General features: G+C 48.1%; 2 protein-coding genes across 3 annotated transcripts; one reads left to right on the top strand and one right to left on the bottom strand.

Annotated features, from left to right (window-relative positions):
• Window positions 1–1,784: 1,784 nt before the first annotated feature.
• LOC104616106 (adenosine receptor A2b) lies at window positions 1,785–2,843 on the top strand. The gene has a single exon (XM_010285689.1). The coding sequence runs from the start codon at window positions 1,873–1,875 to the stop codon at window positions 2,476–2,478; it is 606 nt and encodes a 201-aa protein (XP_010283991.1). The 5' UTR covers window positions 1,785–1,872; the 3' UTR covers window positions 2,479–2,843.
• A 3,473-nt stretch (window positions 2,844–6,316) lies between these two features.
• ZSWIM7 (zinc finger, SWIM-type containing 7) lies at window positions 6,317–18,705 on the bottom strand. 2 transcript variants are annotated; one of them, XM_010285690.1, is made up of 6 exons: window positions 18,611–18,695; window positions 16,692–16,713; window positions 12,892–12,994; window positions 7,267–7,371; window positions 6,486–6,618; window positions 6,332–6,448 (listed from the first exon to the last, which is right to left on the bottom strand). In XM_010285690.1, exons 1-5 carry the CDS (start codon window positions 18,684–18,686, stop codon window positions 6,502–6,504), a joined length of 423 nt encoding a protein of 140 aa, XP_010283992.1. In that variant the 5' UTR covers window positions 18,687–18,695; the 3' UTR covers window positions 6,332–6,448; window positions 6,486–6,501. The 2 variants fall into 2 exon arrangements, with proteins under 2 accessions (XP_010283993.1, XP_010283992.1); XM_010285691.1 differs by having other exon boundaries at window positions 6,317–6,618; window positions 7,267–7,355; window positions 18,611–18,705.
• Window positions 18,706–19,077: the final 372 nt, after the last annotated feature.

The following is a 19,077-nucleotide window of genomic DNA, read 5'->3' on the forward strand; positions in this document are numbered from 1 at the left end:
CCGCAGCGTGATTCACAGGCACAGCTGCGGTTCTGTGGGAATAAAACCCTCCCCTGCCTCACGGGCCGGAAGAAAATCGGAACAAACGTTCTTAGGAAAGGAGGAGCAGGGCAGACAAGCCAGAGTAAACACGCACTGAGAGGAGGGTGTTGGAAGGGGGGGACATGCCTGTCAGCCAGCAGACGCTAACTGGCCGTGGAGAGGACAGTAATGGGTTTCTCACGTTGTCTTTCTGGCAGTCGCCGGGCTCTTCGTATCTCCAAGAAGCGATCTGACTGATGCTTTGATGTTGGCATCTGTTCTGGTCACGCCCAAAGCAACCTGACTTTTGCTGTTTTAGGTTCCGGCTCCATTTGCGTCTCTGAGCATCTGGGGGCTGGAGGGGACCTTTGTTTTCTTGGCCACGAAGGCACCCAGTCTGCGGGGTTTGGAAAGGTGTGGGGGCTGTGCACCCCTCAGCGCTGCATCAGCTTGTCCCTGGGCCGCCACGGAGCTTCTTCGTGACACCTAGGAGAGCAGCGGGTGCCCAAGGAAGACATTTACTTAAAAATCTGGACCTTTACAACCAGTTATGGTGGGTCAGCAGAGCACAAGCATCGTTTGAGAGGTGCGGCCACGCACGGCTGTGTGGTTTAACACCACTGGCGGCTTCGGAAGCTGCAGGTCCGAGGCTGTGTGTGGCTTCAGGACGTCTCAGTGGTGCGTGTCCTACAAAACCAGCACGTCACGTACACGAGCAGCAGAGGCTGACACCAGCCCTGTGAGCTGAGCGAAGCACTGATGATGGAGTACGCACAAAGCAGGGGTGTCAAATTTGGGGAGAAGAAGAGCCCACTGTTCTTGGCTCCCAGGTCCATGCCTGGATGCGAGACTCGGAATGGAGACACAAACCCTAACTTGTAACTCTCCTAAGCTCCTAACTTGTAAACTAGCTCCTAACTTGTAAACTCTCCATCATTAGCAGCTGCTTTCAGATGCTGGCTCAGAAAAGTCTTTCAGGGTATTTGTTATCCAGCCGCAACAAGCTCGCGTGGGATGCAGTCTGGCATGCGTAAGCCAGGAATCGCGCTGTTTGGGAAACTAGTAGGATCCCTGGTTTCCACACACACGTGTACTTCCCACCTGAGTGTATGAGGTAGCGTGGGAAGGGACATCACATTTGGGGGCTGCTGCAATCTCCAGTGAAAGCCAGCATTGCTGCAGGCGTAAGAGCAGCCCAAGTTGAAGCAAGCTGACTGTGGTATAAAGGCTGTAAGTGTGTGGTGGTGCTGGTGAAGTCTTCAGCTCCCGTTAGTGTAGAACTGAAAGCCAGCATTGTCTCAGCTGTAACAGGTCAGCCCAGAAGTTCATGTAGCCCAGCAGCGTGCCCTGGCATGCCCAGTAGTGGATGCTTAGAGCAAGGGAGTAAGTCATCGGCGGTTACAGAGTGAGCCTTGCCCCTGTTCCTGCCCTCCTTGTAGCTGGTGATTTAGGCTTATGCAATAATAAAGCTTTTTTTAAGACTCCGAGTCCTTACCTCCTCTTGAAGGATGTTCATGGGCAGGGGCGGTGCTTGGCACCTCTCAGGAGTAGTAAGTGAATCACCTCCCCAAATCACTTTGTGTAGGCGTAGAGCACAGGTGAGATTTTTTATGCCTCTGGTGATCACAGAGGTGAGGTTCCTGCGTGGGTGTGGGTGGGGCTTTTGTGGCATGAGCCAAAATGCTGATGACTTTAACTGCAGGGAAGTCACGAGCGCTCATTTATTTAATGGCTCTATCTTGATTTTGTTCTTGATGCTGTAGGTATAACAGCCTTGTGACTGGCAAGCGGGCGAGAGGACTCATCACTGTGCTGTGGCTCCTGTCCTTTGGAATTGGACTGACTCCGCTCATGGGCTGGAATAAAGCCATGAGCGGTTGTCCCAATGCCACCAATGAGACTGGGGCTGACACGGGGACAGAGCACCATGGCTGCTTCATCTCATGCCTCTTTGAGAATGTGGTAACGATGAGCTACATGGTGTACTTCAACTTCTTTGGCTGCGTGCTGCTTCCGCTCGTTATCATGCTGGGAATCTACGTTAAGATATTCATGGTCGCCTGCAAACAGTTGCATCAGATAGAACTGATGGGCAACTCCAGGACCACACTGCAGAAGGAGGTCCACGCAGCCAAGTCTCTGGCCATCATTGTAGGACTTTTTGCCTTCTGTTGGCTGCCCCTGCATATCTTGAACTGCATTACTCACTTCCATGAGGAGTTCTCCAAATCCAAGCCTGAGTGGGTGATGTATATGGCCATCATCCTCTCCCATGCCAACTCTGTCATCAATCCCATCATCTATGCCTATAGGATCAGGGACTTCCGCTACACCTTCCGCAAGATCATTTCCAAGGTCCTCTGTAAGACGGACGACTTCCCCAAGTGCACCACTGACAACAACCAGCACCTGACTGTCGCCAGCATTAACTCTCCAGTAGCCTCTGTGACCATATGACTGCGCACGTCCTGCTCCTCGGATTTTGCAGTCTGTCCCTGACACTACCCTTCCCTGTGCCTATGTGAACAGTTACAGCTAACTCCCAGCGGAGTGCTCAGAGATGACCACTATACAGTTATGCAGCTGTATTTTATTTTATTTTTGTAATTAACGTAGTGCCTCCTAGAGGAACAACCTGACCGGGGAGACTGAGGGCAGCTCACCCTCGACTGTCAACCCAGGTTGCGTGAGTGCTGGTGATCGTATTGTATTTCCTTTCCAGGTCAGACATTGACTGTGGAAGACCCACCTGCTGGGGGTGTTTCCTTAATTGTGCTGCTCATGTCAAGTCCTAGGATCTTTATTTTAATTATTATTATTATTTTTTAATCTTTTGATTCGTTTAGGAGTAATAATTTTGTATCTGTTTTTGGGTTGTTCTTTAAGTCCATACTTGACAGCACTTTGGTAATACCCTAATTATTCCATCAATTGTTTGATGCAGCTAGTATTCTCCGATGGGAAAAAGTCTTACTTAGCCCCGTTGCTGGTGTGAAACTGAATCTGTGTTCCAGGCTTTGAGGGACGTGACCATGTTGATGGGAAAACAAGATGAGAACTGGCCAGCTATTTTTGGCCCCAGTATGGAAGCCCTACTTACTGAAAGAGAAAAAATTTAGAAAGGAGTTGACTGAAGTTTTAGAAGAGCAGTTTTATTGCCTTTAATTCACTTTGGTCTACAGGATTGATTATGCAGACCAGTGCTTCAGGTTTGATTTCAAATCTGTTCCCAGCTATCAAAATGCAAAAGGCAGAAGTGCCCTAATAGTTCTGGCTAGTCTGATCCAGAGTCACTGAGGTTAGTGCACACACCCCCTTGGTGACATCATCTCTACCATGAGGTTTTTGCTCCCAAGTCAAAACTTGACAGCGTGGCAGTGCTTCCATAAGTGCAGGTTTTAGGTGCGATAGCTGGATGCTGCAGCTCACCCGATTCCTAAACCTTGGTCTTGTTGGGGTTCCTCTGTAGCCCAGTAACCCCCAGAAGCTGTGAGTGCTTTTTTTTCTAATAGCGATTTTTATTTCTTCATTTTTTTTTAATCCTGACCTGCATCAGTAGCAAAAGAGACCGGAAGGGAGCTAATTTGCTTGAGAAGCTAGAATGCCTCAACTTGCGACCTGAGTTTTGGCCAAGCGCCCTGGGGAAGAAGCTCTCTCCTCGCGGGTCACCTAGCCTGGCCGCTGCCGCCGGCCGGGAGCCCCGGCCCGTTGTGAGTACAAAGCCCACTCAGCCGCGGAGCGGTCTTAATGTGTATCGCCACGTAGTGACTCTCTGCAACCACAGCTCAGTAGTTACTGCACCTGATGTAATAGGTAACTGTAATATGCAGAACCAGGCAAAGAGAGACAGAACAGTGCATTAATTTCTGATGTACGAGCTCCACTTCTCCAGACTGTCTGACGGCACGTGCGCTGCTGTAAATGAACCAGTGTTTCTGGCATGTTCTTTATTTTGCAGGGCAGTTTCATTCCACAATGGAGGGGAATAAGGCAAGAGTCAGAAAAACACCCAACAGCCTCCCTGCTTCGTGCCCAAAAGCCGATCGCGGTACAGAGCGAGTTGTTCTTGACTAGCTCAGACCTGCCATCACCTTGTGGCTCCCTTCCAAACGGGAGTCTTGCCTGAAGGTCTCTACGTGGTAAAAAGCCACCACCCCTCTCCGAAGCACTCGATGCCAGCAGCATCACCGTGCGACCAGCGAGCAGCCGGAGTGCAAGGAGGTGTGTTTAACAGGGTTTTCGGCGGTGGCCCGGGCAGGGAGGCAGAGGTAGGGAGCGGGCCTTTCAGAGCCGGGTGGCAGGGAGGGAAGTTTAAACACAGCCAGTTCCTGAAGAACAGGTCCAGTGGACAGACTGTGATGGCTGGAGCAGTTTGTCCCTGATAAATTGTACTTGAATCATACAGAAATCAGCTTTTTATTTTTTTAACTGCATTGCACTAAAAAGGGGGTACTCTAAGACCTCAAGAGTTTCATTTCTCTGGCATATATAATGACAAATACGGTGTAAAATCAGCTGAAAAGCTGATGTGAAGAAATCCTGTTCTGCAGCATCTGCTGTGCCAGCTGGCGTGACCTGCAGGCAGCAGCTGCAGGTATGACTTAGGGCCCACGTGCAGACAGAGGTTCACTAGGAGCGATGGATTTCGCTACCGTGTGCGTAGCAGCTCAGCTGTAAGAGCCAGCCCCAAACCTTGGTGAATCACCAGTAAGGGCTGAATGGGTTTGTGCGTGTTTATGCAATGTCCGAATTTAGCTACAGCTCGGTATCTCAGATACTGGCACTGCCAAGAAGAGTCTGAATAGTTAAAGCTACTATCCCAAGTGTTTCTCCTTTAACAGCCCCATTCAGCTTTGCTGCATCTGCCTTGGTTGTAGTCCAGCTAACACATGTAGCCACCTCCTGCCATTGGGGCAGGGCTGACTCTCTCCTCCTTTCATTCCTTCCCTTCTGTATTATCTTTGGCTGTGTTCCGTCCGTTAATCATGGCTGGAAACAAGCAGGGTTTCACCTGCAGGTCTGGCAGTGTTGCAAAGTGGTTGCAAGCCACATTTATCCTTACAACAAAGAATGTAATCTCTCCCCTCCTGCTGGCTGAAAACGAACCAAACTCTGGAGCACGAACAGACTGAAACACACAGCGCTGCAATACAGGGCGAGCCGGTCCCAGAACACTTGCTCGCATGCGACAGCTTGCACTGCGGCTCGGCATCCACTACAGCTACCTTTCACATGCCTCTCATGAGCCAGAATTCCTGTAGACAGGTGAGGTGTGCCCTTCGTATGACTGTGCCATCGGGTTGTTCGCCATTGTTAACTATGGCCCGGGTCACCATGGTCTTCAGGCACATCAAGCGCCTTTGTGGATCTGAGCCAAAGTCATTTCAAGGCAAAATAAAAATAGAACACCCCTCTTGCCCCCCTCAAAAAAAAAAGCTCTGAAGGTTTCTATAAAAATGTGAAGTCAAAATGGCAGAGGAACTTTCTGCAGCGAGTGCAGCTGTAGCTATTCAGCTATCGCTCATTACTGCTCTGATGTATATAGAATGGATGTGTTTCCCTCATGTTGCTCAGATTTTGTATTTGCAGTAACTGTTATTTACATACAGAATGCTTAATTTACCACCTACACAACCTGGCTCAGCCTGTGCCTCATTATTTCTTGCGGTGTTGTGTTCAGACGGTGTATCATACGAGGCCACGCTGCACTCGAGGAGGAGCCCAATCTCGGAGCACGGGCAGGGAGTCACAGAGTGGGAAGGAGCTGGTTCCCAGCTCACCAGCTGGCATGTGGAACAGCGGAGCAGCAGTCTCCTTTCCCCCGTGTCTGATGTGGACAGCCTTGCCTTGCCTGCCAACATGAGGTGGTCAACTTGGCTGAAATGGGTCCATTTAAAAGCACAGCAACCCGGGTGACGCTTCCAAAGATCCTGTATTGCAGCAAGCACAGCAGAAGCACAGACCTGTCATCAGTCTCGAGGTGCTGAGGGGTCCCTACCCTAGACCCTGGTATACATTTGCCAGTGATGAATCAGAAATTGCTCTGAGCAGCCAGCTGCAAAGAGCCACTGCAGCGTCGCTCTGTCAGAGGCCAACCCCACAAAGCCGTGCAGGCACTGGAAGGGTGGTGGGGTTAGTCAGAGCATGAGCAGAGTTAACAAGGTTTACTGGATCACTAAGAGAGCTGCTGGACTGTTCATATCCCCACATTGCAAGCACGCAATACTACAGATTAATTCAAACATCTTTAGCAATCCCAAGAACAGCCTAAATAAATGAAACTGAAGTCAACACAGGCTTCTTAACATTTATTAATTAATCCATCAGTGCAATGCTGCTAATTAATGTCACGCTTGGCTGCAGCACAGGAAGAAACCTGCCAACCACAATGAACATTTGACGGTCTTGTAGATATAAAAAATGCCAGCTACGCAGCTGGGAGGGTACACAGAAAGCACATCCACATGTGATGCAAATCCTTCATCCTTCATCCTCTTCGTCGGCCAGTAAGATGCTTGTGAGCTGCTCCTCAGAGACAGTTAGTTCCTGGCAGGCTCCCATGGCCTGGCTGAGGTAGACGGCAAGTATATGTTTGCACTGCAAATAATAGCGCAGCCAAGTTAACAGCAGGAGCAATGCAGGAATGTCGTGCTCTATCTCGAAGCCAGAAAAATCCATCCTGGCTAGAACGGGTCTAATGAAGCGCTCACCTCTCCCAGGAGTATGGTTCCCTCTTGGAGCGCCAAGCCCTGGCAGAGGCTGGCGCTGCAGTTCCCCCGGGTTCTGCCATCATGATAATGTAATACAGGGATCTGACACACAGCAAAGTGTTGCTGGCTCCTGATGCCCTCCTCACAATTGCAGACCAATTAGTTATCCTGAGCCCTTCCTCACTGGCACCAGGTGAACTGTACCACTTCATCAGCCAGACCCCATGTGGCAGTCCCCTTCACAGCAACAGCCCTTTTTCCAAGAGACCAGGGATTATTAATCTCTTGAAAGTCAGAACAGTAATGCATAATTAAGAACAAAAGCCCTCCCTAGCCCTTGTAAGGCCTAGCTCCACCCAAATACCATGAGTCCCAGAGGGCAGATTATGCAGTGGGTCAGGCACAGCCTCCGTGGCCAACTCAACACTCATGCGTTTGCTCCCTTGGAAACTTCAGGCTGCTCAGGTTCAAGAACCAGAGCACAGCCTTCTCCTCAGCTCCCTGTCCCGGCCCCAAGTTGAGGCAGACAACTTACCAGAAGGCTCTCGCTCTTCTGCAATACAGCAAAACCAAAAGCAGGACATGTACAGAAGTGGCAGGAACTGTAGCAGGTGTAAAGCTTGCCTGAGCTCCCAAGGACCTGAAAGAAAGGCAGCTGGAGGGGGCAGGACTCAGCCAGCATTCACTTTTAATTTCTCTAACTCAGCCTGTATCTGGCCCAGCGTCCTGTCCACAATCACTCACACCAAGCAACAAGCGAGCAGGTGCTGCAATACAAAAGTGACCCCAAACACTGTATCGACCTAGCTAAGCTTGAGCTTCTCAGCTTTCTCGTGGTCTCCACATGCTTCTCTCACTGCAGGCAAGGAAGCGCTCCTGTACATACAGCTGTGCTTGCAGCAGACCTCAGCTGCAGTGACTCGTCTGCTGCCAAGAGATGAGGAAAAGGGCAGTAATACTCCCTCCCCTGATCTCCCCGAGCCGGCAGCACAGCGAGCTGCCAGCCCCTCCAGCGAGCTCCCTCCCCAGGTACCAGCAGATAGTTGAAGATGACAAAGACTCTCTTGTCACAGAAAGCTCATTTGTGAATCCAGAGCTACCACATACCTGGGGATGGAAGGACAGCAGCAGTGAGCACTCGCAGTGAGGCCTTTTCTAGCCAGCTCCAGTGGCTGGAGGCTGCAGAGGCTCTTGCTGTTCTGCTCCCAAAACCAGCTGCAGCTATTGGAATCCAGTTTTGTCTGAATAAACAAAGTTGAAGTCTCCAGAGAAGAAGCCATTTCTCATTTGGGAACAGCACTGCCTCCCTTTCCCACATGCTGTTCCTCTGCAAGGCTGGTACTGAGGCATATTCCCTCAGCACCATGGGCACAGGATGCAGGAAGGCAGGTGAGGGAAGCATTTGTTTCCAGCATGGAGAAGCTAACAGGCAAACTGGGAGCTGCTGGAGCTGACTGCATGGTATAGAAAAGCCAGCCTATGGATTATGTCTCTTCTGCTTTCTTCAAGACTGAAAAATAGCTTGTAGAAAGCTATTTTAAGAGCCAACTGCTCTGCCCTCCTCTTATTGCAAGGGAAGGGTCTACAGGAGCAGAACACGCTCGCAGACTTTAAGCAGAAATCTGTGCCCAGTAGCATGGACTTTACTAATGCTCTGAGGCCTAAACTGAGGGCAGCCCATGCCCAAAACACAATTACCACAGAATATTTGCTGCCATGATGTGCCTCGTATCTGCCACAGTGAGTGCAAGTGCTTTGTGTCAGCTCTATGGCCTCAACAGCTGGCACTAACTCTTCCTGGATATTCCAGGGAATGGTGGGGGTTTACACGGGTGTAGTCACCAGCAGCGCCCTTCTCTGCACATGAGCCTCGGCTCTGATGGCACATCACGCTCCTCTCCCATACCACGATTTAGATTCTGGTTGGGTTTGTGGCACACATATACCTAAATCCAAAGATAAACACAAAAAACTGAAAAGACAGTGTAGCTCTGCAGAGTGCTGCTCCCCTCCAGGACACCCATGGCACTCCTAAGTCCCTCCAGAGGAGCACCGTCCCTCCCGGTCCAGAGCTGCACTTGGAAGGGGGCCCTTCCCCTGTCCCCTGGAGCGCTCTCTGCACTCCCTGCCCAACAGGTAATGCCCACACGTTTAACCCCTCCCACAGAAGTGCCTCTGCCTCGTAATCCCACTTACTCCCAGAAGATTCAGGACACGAGACGCATTGCCATTTCAGGGTAAACCGCTCTTTTTTCAGTCTGGCCTTTACCCTGGGCCCTCCTTATACTCCAGGCTGAGTTTGTTTCACTTATGATAAGTTTGTTTTGCTCTAGCCCCTTTGATTGTTTTTTCCAAGATGAAGTATTCTGATGGTGCCTTTCCTTCAGAATTGTTTTCCTTCGAGGAGGGGGGGAAGACACAGACACTGCCAGATTTGGGCTGAGTTTAGCGTTCCCCCATCCTGACCTAGATGGCAAGAATGCAGCTTCTGCCTAATAAGGCAGAATCTAAAATCCAAAGACCAAGAGAAAAAGGTGCCTCTGTTTCTGGCCAGCTGCAGCCAAGCCAGGCACTGGGGTGCTCTCTTGGCCCTGAGATGCTGTGAGATTTCCTTCCACTGCCCTCATCTCCAGCCGCTTGCTGGCTGCACAGCGAGGAAAAATCACCTTGGTGGTGGTGTCCCTGCCAGCGTGTGGGGATGCAGGAGGGCCAGCTGTGGCACCATGGCAGCTACTGCTGCTACCAGCATACAGCTAGGCACATACCACAGGCTGTGCCAGGACCTGATGCTCAAATCCTTCATGATGGGGCAGGCTGCCATAAAGTTCTAGGAAATCAATTAAAAAAGACATAAAAAAGAATAATCCAATAAAAGTGCAGGATGTGAGCAATGCAAGTGACAGTTGGCAGGAGGGCTAAAGCACTGCTTCTCCCCCTGCTAACTGGCTTCACTCCCACAGCTCACAGCATTTCTACAACTCAGACATAACTAATAGGTGCCCCAACTGCCGCCTGCTCACCACTTTACGCTTCTGCCGAATCCAGCACAGCTCCGCCATCAGCATCCACCATCTCTGCAGCAGGTAAGACTTATTTATCCCAGCTAGTGTTGGCTTTAGTCTGCAGTGGAGGCAGGTATTTTACAAGCTCTTCTGGGTTGATTAACAACTCTGAGGTAACATCAGCCCTTGAATACCCCATTGGTGCTGCTCCTCTATTAAGTAGCAAGGGCATTAATGCCCAGGCATTAAATGACAAATCATAGCTTTCACTCGACTGAGGGCTCTTCCTTCTCCCATCTCAGTTCCTGAGGGCAAGAGCTGCTTACACTACAGGCTGCAGTCCTAGGCCTGTCTGAGCACAGCCATTTTCCCCTGAAGCAGTACCTAAGATGTGCTGGGTGATATAGAACGCAAACAGCATTTTAGCCTGTGAAGTATCAACATCTCAGATTTGGCTATGACGGCCCAAAGGAGTTTCACAATAGGACCAGCCTCATGGCCTCAACAAGAACAGTTCTCCAGATCCAGCCGCAAGTGAAAGCACCACCTCACATTCCAGCTCAACCACATCTGGGTGCAAACAGCAGAGATGACTTTCTGGGGAATAAGTGAAAGGGATGACTCTGCATGTGCCCAGGCAGCCACAGATGCCCCCCATCTTCCCACTGCACAGGGCCTGCTTCTCTGCTGAGGGAGAAGTGCATACAGCTGGGTTACGTGTCTACACCACACACACATGAATGAAGAGCTACTCTTAAGTGTTTCAGTTTCTACCACCCCAGATTGTGTTCCTGTCACTGCTCCAGGCAGCGGCCTCAGGGGAGGCTCTGTTCTTTGTTTCTGCAGCTCAGACAGCTGTGCTGAGGAAGAATTTCGCAATGGGACCAGCCTTACACCCCCAGAGAAAATATTTCTTCAGATTCCTCTGTTAATGAACTCATCATCATGGCCTTAATCAGCAATCAAGCTCCACTAAAGAGGAATGCTGCTCGGAAGGCACACATGCACCTGCAGGCAGGGACTGCTTCCTGTAGGCTGCCAGTCAGCTGGGAGGACATGTGCACAGACCCTGGGTGATGCAGGGGGGGTGCTCACATCACCCCCATCAGCTGCAAAGTGCCTGGCTGAAGGCTGGGCTTGTCCTACATTAACTCCTGGTGACCAGCCCTGACCTACCTGTCCAGGGGTTCCTTCTCTGCTGGGGAACCGGTGGCTCCCTCTGCCTGCAGAGCACTTGCTCTTTTTCAATGTGCACCAGCTGAGCCAACTGTTGGGGCCATCAATAGATACTAATCAACCCGCTCCCATTCAGTGACTGCAGGACTGCCTCCAGCAGGAGTTTTTGGCCCCTCACTTCAGTGGGGAGGGGGCTGGGCAGTGTGGAGGGGTGCTGGGTGCTGGCCTTGCTGCAACACATGCAGTTTGAAGCAGCACTGTTCAGCAACAACCCTGCCCAGACCAGAACAGGGTGTCAGGGCAGCACCCAGCACATCAAAGCCCTCTTGCCATGCTTCTCTGAACTCCTCCACATCTCGCGAGGCTTCCTGCATCTAAGAGATGAATATTAGGCATTTTAAGATGGAGATAACTCCACCATGCTCCAGAAAAGCTATGAGCATGTAAGCACACATTTAGGCTCCCTGGGAAGACCAGAGGCTCTAAGCAGTCCTTGTCATCCTTCACACAAAAGGGTACTAAGTGAAGACTCTGCATCCCAGCCTGCAAAGCTCTGCCTTAGTCTGCATGGCCTGATAAAGCTCTGCAAGGAGAATGTGACCATTCTCTGCCCAGTGGCATATTCTGCCAAGCAACAGTAGAAGAGGAAAGAGGAAAAGCCTTTAAGCATTCAATTAGTGAGGCAGCTGCTGTCTAAAGGTCATGGAAGCAGTGCTTCTTAGGCTTTACCAAATATCCACAGGCAAGCCCTCAGTTAAAATCAAAGACTCTGTTCTTGAGCCCTTGTATGTTTGTGAATCATGCCTCTCTGGAGGGGCCGATGTCCTCTCCAAGGCCCCAGAAGCGATAAAGACTCCATGTGTGAATCAAGCAATACAAGCTCTGAACACATGAAAAACATTTGTGTTGTTACCCAGGCCTGGCTTCACAGCCCTGCTCTTACCCTAGATGACCCCAAAGCATCTCAGCACCTCCAGTGGAGATACTCTGCAAGGAGGGTATTTGGAAATGTCCCTCTTGGTTGCTGCAACAGTGAACAAAGAGATTTCCCCCTTCTCTGTGGTTCAGCAATGGAGGGGGTTACTATCTGAGGGGATTAGCACTGCTAAGTAGAACAAATTGGGTGGTTCTTCACCAAAATCATATGGGCACATGGTCCCACTGCCTTAGCTAGGGCACAGAACACAGTGCCTCTCTGACTCTGTGACTCCATGGGCTGGATGCAGCTGGTCAGTGGCTCACAGAATGGACAAACTGTCCCCAACAGAGATGCCACCGGTGCTGTGGCACAGTAGAGCAAGGAACTGTGCATCCACAGAGAGTCAGAAAGAAGTGCCAATGGCTCCTCTCTTCACCTGATGAGCCTCAGCTCCATCTCCAATCCTGTGCTGTAAGGTGAGTTTGATCTTTAGGGCTAAAGTGAGCTCTTCTCCCTAAAATGCCATTTTATGAACGTGTTTCTGTGATTCACAGACTTGGCTACCGTGACCTAGAATGAAACCCACGGATTTGGCCTGCACTGCTTCCTCCCAGGCAGCAAAGATCCTACCGCCAAGTAGAGGTCAAGAGTGCTCAGGACACTGAGGATTCGGAGTGCAACAGGGAAAGAAATGCAGTGATGGCAGATAACCCTCCATTGCGTACTGTTTGTCAAGAGGAAGAACTGCCTTTGCTGGATAGGATGAAGGTCATAAAGCAAAATTAGCAATCCCTGGAAAACTTCCTTCTGAGTGTGATACCCACAAACACATAAGAATTTGTCTCTGACTGGCTGGGAGCCACAAAAAAAATGGTAGTGTACCACGCTGTTCTAATTCTAGTCTGTGGCTACCGCTCTCCAGTATCACTTTAGGAGTTTGTAAAACACTGATATTCTCTCTGTGTCTACCCAAGTGCCCCTCCATGTTCTGCAAGTTAGGAAAATACTGGCTCACATGTCAACTGGAAACCATCAGAAAGTAAGACTTAAGAGGAGTGTGTACCTGGTATGCAGTCCTTCCGCTGGGGGACATGACTCGGGTGACAGAACGCTGATCTACCAAATCCAAAGCTGGGACAGCAGATGGGCCAAATATGAACTTCAGCCTGAAAGAGAACGTGTCTCTAGTTAGGTCACACCACAAAAGGAGACCACCTGTCTTAGCCTTAATCCATAGGCTTTAGCCAAAGGTTCCCATTTGCCTCTCAAAATCCCACCAGTTAGAGCTCCATTAATTGCACTACCAAGCAATTAAGTGCATTTGTCATTCTCAGCTTTGCTGGCTTTCACCAAGTGACCAGCAATGCCTGCCCTGTCCCGCTGAGAAAATCCCAGGACTCAGTCCTTTATGAGCAGCCTCTACTCTGCCAGCTATTTGGAGCTGGTTTTGATATTCTTAAGAGAACTTCCAAATTTCCAAGCTGCTCCCAAACAGTCACACATTTCTTTGCAAAACCCCACTCAGATTTAATTACAAGGCATTTTAAAGATTTTTCTTACACAGGACATTACAGCTTATGTGTTTCTTCTCCAGCACTATGACCTAAACACCATTCTGGCTGCCTGCTGCACAAACAGGACATGAAGTGGTTCCTGTCCCAAACTAAAATGAGACAAAGTGCATCAGAGACACAGAAGTGACATTTTTTTAGTCAGTCTCTATGACTGTGACACAGTATTAGCCATGTAGGCGAGGAGTTATCTTTAAGCACCATTTTTGGCTTGACAGTCACTTTACAGATCACTGATTATTGCAAAGGGAGTGTAGATGAAGCAAGAGACACAGGTTGTCCTTACAGTGATCAGATCAACCTTTTTGTTAGTACTCCCATACTTCTTCCAGTACAAACTCTGTGTAGACAAAGCAGCGGTGCTTAGCCAATTTATCAAACAGTGAATCTAGACTCTAAAAATGGAAACTTTGCTTCTGCCCAGCACCCTAAATACACTAGGTTTTCTTCAGGGGAAACTGCACCTCTGGCAGTAAAAGCAAGACATGCTGGCAAAGAGAAGATGCAGGAAGGAAGTCCTGGGGGATGCACAGTGCTGGGGATCCAACAGAGGTTACAGGCAACAGGCAGCATCACACACACAGCCCAATTAACCTTGTTGCACTAAACTGGGAAACTGTCACATGAGCACAACAAGCATAAACAGGGATTTTAATGGAGGCAGCACCAAGTAAACAAGAACACACGGAGGCAGACTTTTAATGCCAAGGGTAAAAGGGGCTCATGCTCTCAACACCTTAATTGTACATACAGCCTATACCGGATGAGTTGCCCTGGATCAGATTATTGATCTGGTATCCCACCTCCAATCATGGCCCACACATCGGAGCAAGAACAGAGCAAGGATGATACACAGTTCCTTGTGCAATAGGAAATGCAGCAGTAGGGCTCCTTCAACATCCCAGGGAAACTGGTTTAAACCCTGGAGAACGAATGAGTCATTTTGTAGTGATCACATCTCCTCCGTGACAGTCACAACTGAGGCATAAATTATTCTTTCTCTACCCACCAAACTGCATTGATAGGAAGCTAAAGACCATCAGGGAAATACTTAAGACACTCCACTGCACATGGAGCCATTGGATAGCAGTATTTTTACATCTGTAATCTAGCTACCAGCAGGGCTCAGAGACAGCAAATTTATTCCAGATAAACATCCAGGGACAGCACATGCCTCACGTCACCCCACTCTCCCTAAAAACCCTTTCCCTTTCCTTCCAAGCTGGACACATCGCCATGCAGGGACGTACCACTGCACAGCATTTATGGATCAGAGAATGCCTGGGATGGGGTAAAGATGAGGTGAGACAGGTTTGCTCAGGTACACATTTGCTTCCTGCAAAACATTGCCTTTACACAACTGTCTCCTCGGCCTCGGTCCTGTGAGGCAGCACCATGGAGGCACATGCTGGTGTCTGGCTGCTGCTGTGCTCGGTGCTGTAAAATTCCGCACCAGCAAGTAGAAGAATAAAGAGCTGTGAGTCCTGAAGGCATCTACATACTCATTGTCTGCACATCCCTGCAAGGAGGATTTTATCTCCTGCTGAGGCCGTGCAAGGGTATATGATAAGCTATATGTCGAATATGGGCATCTGTACCTTTAGCTTATTGTCCAGACAGGCTTAGAAGTTATTCTAGACCTGTATATCCAGCTGCTCTGAATGTGTTCCAAAGAGCTCAGGGGCAACTCAGTTAACTTTACAGACCTTTTATCCGCTGAGAAAAATCTGTGTAGTCTAGATTAGCTACAAGGGTAAACAACAAGAAAATCAGCAGTGATGAAAAGATAGTACAAAACATGAGCAGGAGAACAGGAGAAAGCAGAGGAACATTTCCAACTCCAGTGAAGACACAAAGCCAAGGCAGAGCCCTGGCGTCTCAGCAGCATGGCTGACCTACGCGTCTGAGTCAATCTCATTGATAACAAGCCAAGCAGACAGACTTATTCCAGGAAGACCAAAACTTCAGTTGCACAAACTCAAGGCAATAACGATTGGCTTCATCTGAGTATTGAGAGGAGGTGGGTGGGGGAACACTCCACGTAAGACATTCTTTAATGATTAGGTTTGGGACTATAATGGGGGCTGAGTTTAATGAGTTTCAGTAACTCTTTCAAATTTGGGGAATTCTTTTTTCATGTATATAATTCGATCAATCTAACAGGAAATAAGTAAGGGGAATGCCCAAAGGAAATTCAAGGACTTCAGAGATTTGGAAGAGATCCAGAAATTAAATCAGAATACTTCTGAGCCGCTGGTCACAGTGAATTGATGGAAATCTGACTGCCAAGAGTTACCACCCAACCGTTATTAAACTTAACAAGGGAATTTCTTTCCTCCTCTTTTCTTTTATGACAAGAAAGAAACAAAAAGTTACAAGACTTCTCAAATACAATCCCACCCTTCAAAGGCTACTGTGGTCCCAGAAGGGGTAGCCAGCATACCTTTCATAAGTGTTAGATAACTTTAGACCAAAGATATTAAGGCCTGAAGGGTTCCTGGTGATCTCCCCTCCTGGCTAAATTACAGGCAGGCAGGAACACAAAGTTAAAGATGAATCTGAAAAGCCTTTCTCACTGTGATGGTGCCTTTTCTCTACCTTCAACACCAATTAGTGAGGGCTGCAGAAGTTGTGAAACTTGGATGTCTTAGGAGAGTGCTTGGGAATGACTGAAATATTCACAAGCTTCAATCAACACAAGGACGATGAAGCTGACCTGAGATGACTTCTAAACAGAAAAAAACTCTCAGGGTAATCTTCAAGTTAACAATTCCCTTGTGCAGAGGGACGATAGATTCACTTCTCCCTTTCTGTCACACATGCCCAGGACGATAGATTCACTTCTCCCTTTCTGTCACACATGCCCATGACTCAGACAGAAGAAGGTATCTCAAGATGCCTCTGTGCGCACAATGATATGAATGCAGCAGAGATGCAGCACTCCAGCAGCATGAATCACTCTGAAACAGTCCACTGTCACAGAAAACTCATTCCAGATCTGAGGGTGGACTCAGAGCTCAGGTTAAACATTCTCGGTTTCTGCATGTTTAATCCACCCAAATTAGAGCAAATCATCACGGGAGATTCAGCGATACAGAGATAATTTCATGAATCTCTGGAAAAACCCTTGAGATTTTCTCTTTGGACCTTCATTTCCACTACCAGCAAAAACATGTAGCAAACATGTACTGGTCAAACACAGGAAAAAAATAGTGGTACTATGATGAAAGCAGATTATCAACTGCCCTTTAGTGGGACACTTGGGACAAGGACTGAAGCAAAAGATACTTACCCCAGTAGCAGGTCATCGGGGACTGCAACAAAAAGAAAACGAAGCGTGATTTTGCTGAACTTCCCCACTGTGAGAGACATCAACATCACAGAGAGGCTAGTGCCTCCCTAATGTACCCCCAGAGGCCACACAGGACTGCAGGGGTCTAGCCACCAAAAAGCAACAAGGAGCAGCAAAACTGTCTGCTATGGTAGTGTTAAGGCACTTATCAAGTACAGCAATTAAAAATACATTCAGAACCACAGGGATTAATTTTAAAAAGAAATGTGGCAGCCCAAATATACTTACTTTTATAATATCCTAAATGTAAAAGCATGCAAGAAAAGTCATGAGGCCTCTGCCACTTTTAGAAGTTGGTTAAAAATATATATATTGGTTTCCCTGAAACTCTCTTGGCATGACTTGAGAACTCTGGCATTAAAACTTTAAAAATATTCTTTTCCCAGCATAGTCTTGCAAGGCGCCACTAGTTTATAGCTTTTAATACAGAACACAGAAACATAGTCTTCAGTTATTAGAATTTCTTGTTAAGATGGAAAATTACAATTAAGAAAATTAGTCTGTTTGTTGTAGCTAACAGCTTACGCTCTGATCATCCAATCTGATCTTGCTGTTATCACTAATGGGACAGAGTGTACTACATCTCTGTATTCCACTGGAAGATCAGGACTTTTGACTTTAAAATCCTTTGTTCCAACAATTCAAAATATTTCCTATGATGTATGCTGTTGGTTTGACTTGTCCAACTTTATTCTAATTTAATTCTCCAAAGTGATCGATCCGTTTGTTTCCACAGTTATGTCTCAGTACTATTTTGGTGCTTTAAGGAGAAGTAAAAGGAACATTGACCTTTTTTTTTTTTTCCTAGTTTACAACAGGATTTATAAAGTTCTTCTAAAAAGTCGCTTGTAGATTTTGGATCTACTCTAACCTGACAGGAGCCATACTGTAAGTATGCCAAAAAGCTGTCAGTGTGGTCGCTCTTACAGTTTAGACATTAAGACTCTGCCCATTCCCCACTCAAATGTAGCGCTCAGACAGACTTCTCCGAATGTTTATTTGGTTGGTTTTAGTGCAGTCAAACATATTCCTTAAATAGAGGAAGAACCATTCTGTGCTACTTATCAAGTAAACACAAATATTAATGTTCTTTCAGCACAGATTACAGAACTGCATTAGTAATCCAGAGTGCAATGAAGGTAATTGTTCTTAACTATCTGATAGAATTGGCCAAGATTTAACCGTTGGCCAACGGTTCATATGCTTCATTCAAGCAAGGGGAAAGCTGCTCTTTGCCCTGGGATGGCTAACACAACTCCCTCTGCTGGTCAGTGATGAAACATGGTCGTTTTTATGAAGATTTCCCTTTCATCTAGTTTTTAAATGACTGAGTCTATAAAAACAGTAGTACAGTGGGCACAACAAAATGCTTACGTAGAAGTATGTAAATTATCATCCCTCAAGAGCAACCACTTGCACTACGCAAGCAGCATTTCCCTAGGTCCCACATTCAAAAAAGGGGTCCAATCTAGTCTAATTTTTGGAAGTGCTTGACTTTTAGAAGGGGGCTGCTCCTCATTATCTATGCTTCAAACCCCTTTGTGTCCAGACAAGTTGTATCAAGTACAGCAATTAAATATACATTCAGAACCACAAGGATTAATTTTAAAAAGAAAAGAGGAAGCCCAAGTGTACTTCCTTTTATAATAACTACTTCTGAAAGCCTGCAAGAAAAGGTGTGTACCCTCAACATCTTACTCTGCCACTCCTGAAAGTGAAGGCCACACCTTATATGACAGAGTCTGGAGAAGATGCAAGCAAGGGGGGGCTGACAACCCTCATTGCTACCTGAAGGTTTGAGAGTGCCAGTATTACTAGTCCACCGCCTGCTGTGATGGTTCTGCTTTTTATTTACATACCGTGTGAGGTATCCTGAAAAGCCTTTTTGATCTCTTTCAAAAGCTCTTCTGCTACTGCTGGCAAGGTACTATCCATCTCACTGGCACCGGCCTCGTGACTGGAAGCGAGACAGAAGAGGACAGGAGGCAGCGTGAAATCATTTAGGTCACCACAGATAACTATAAACTAGGACAGTTTATCTGAGCAGTACTGTATTTCAACCCTGTGATGAAGCAAAGGAAAGAGTATCCTCAGCACCTTTTGCACTGTGTTTTTTACACTTTCTCGGAATAAAGGGGTTTCTCAAAAACGCACGGGAGTGTCTCAGATACCCCCACGCATAAACAGACCCCGTGGAAGGGGGAGGGCGATACAGCCAGCAACAGGAAGCTCTGGCCTGGCGCGTCCCGGCGCTGGGTCAAGGCAGCTCCCGGCAGAGGAGGACGCAGAGCCCGCCCGCCCGCGCCCCTGCGGCAGGGGTGGCCTG

The sequence above is a fragment of the Phaethon lepturus genome, unplaced genomic scaffold (assembly GCF_000687285.1).
Source record: "Phaethon lepturus isolate BGI_N335 unplaced genomic scaffold, ASM68728v1 scaffold53834, whole genome shotgun sequence".
NCBI lineage: Eukaryota > Metazoa > Chordata > Aves > Phaethontiformes > Phaethontidae > Phaethon > Phaethon lepturus.

Coding starts and splice junctions, on each gene's coding strand:
- ZSWIM7 (XM_010285690.1), bottom strand. CDS start 18,686: ATGGATAGTACCTTGCCAGCAGTAGCAGAAGAGCTTTTGAAAGAGATC. Junction 16,714..18,610: donor TTTTCAGGATACCTCACACG/GTATGTAAATAA, acceptor TTTTTGTTGCAG/TCCCCGATGACCTGCTACTG. Junction 12,995..16,691: donor CCCGATGACCTGCTACTGGG/GTAAGTATCTTT, acceptor GTTCTCTTTCAG/GCTGAAGTTCATATTTGGCC.
- LOC104616106 (XM_010285689.1), top strand. CDS start 1,873: ATGGGCTGGAATAAAGCCATGAGCGGTTGTCCCAATGCCACCAATGAG.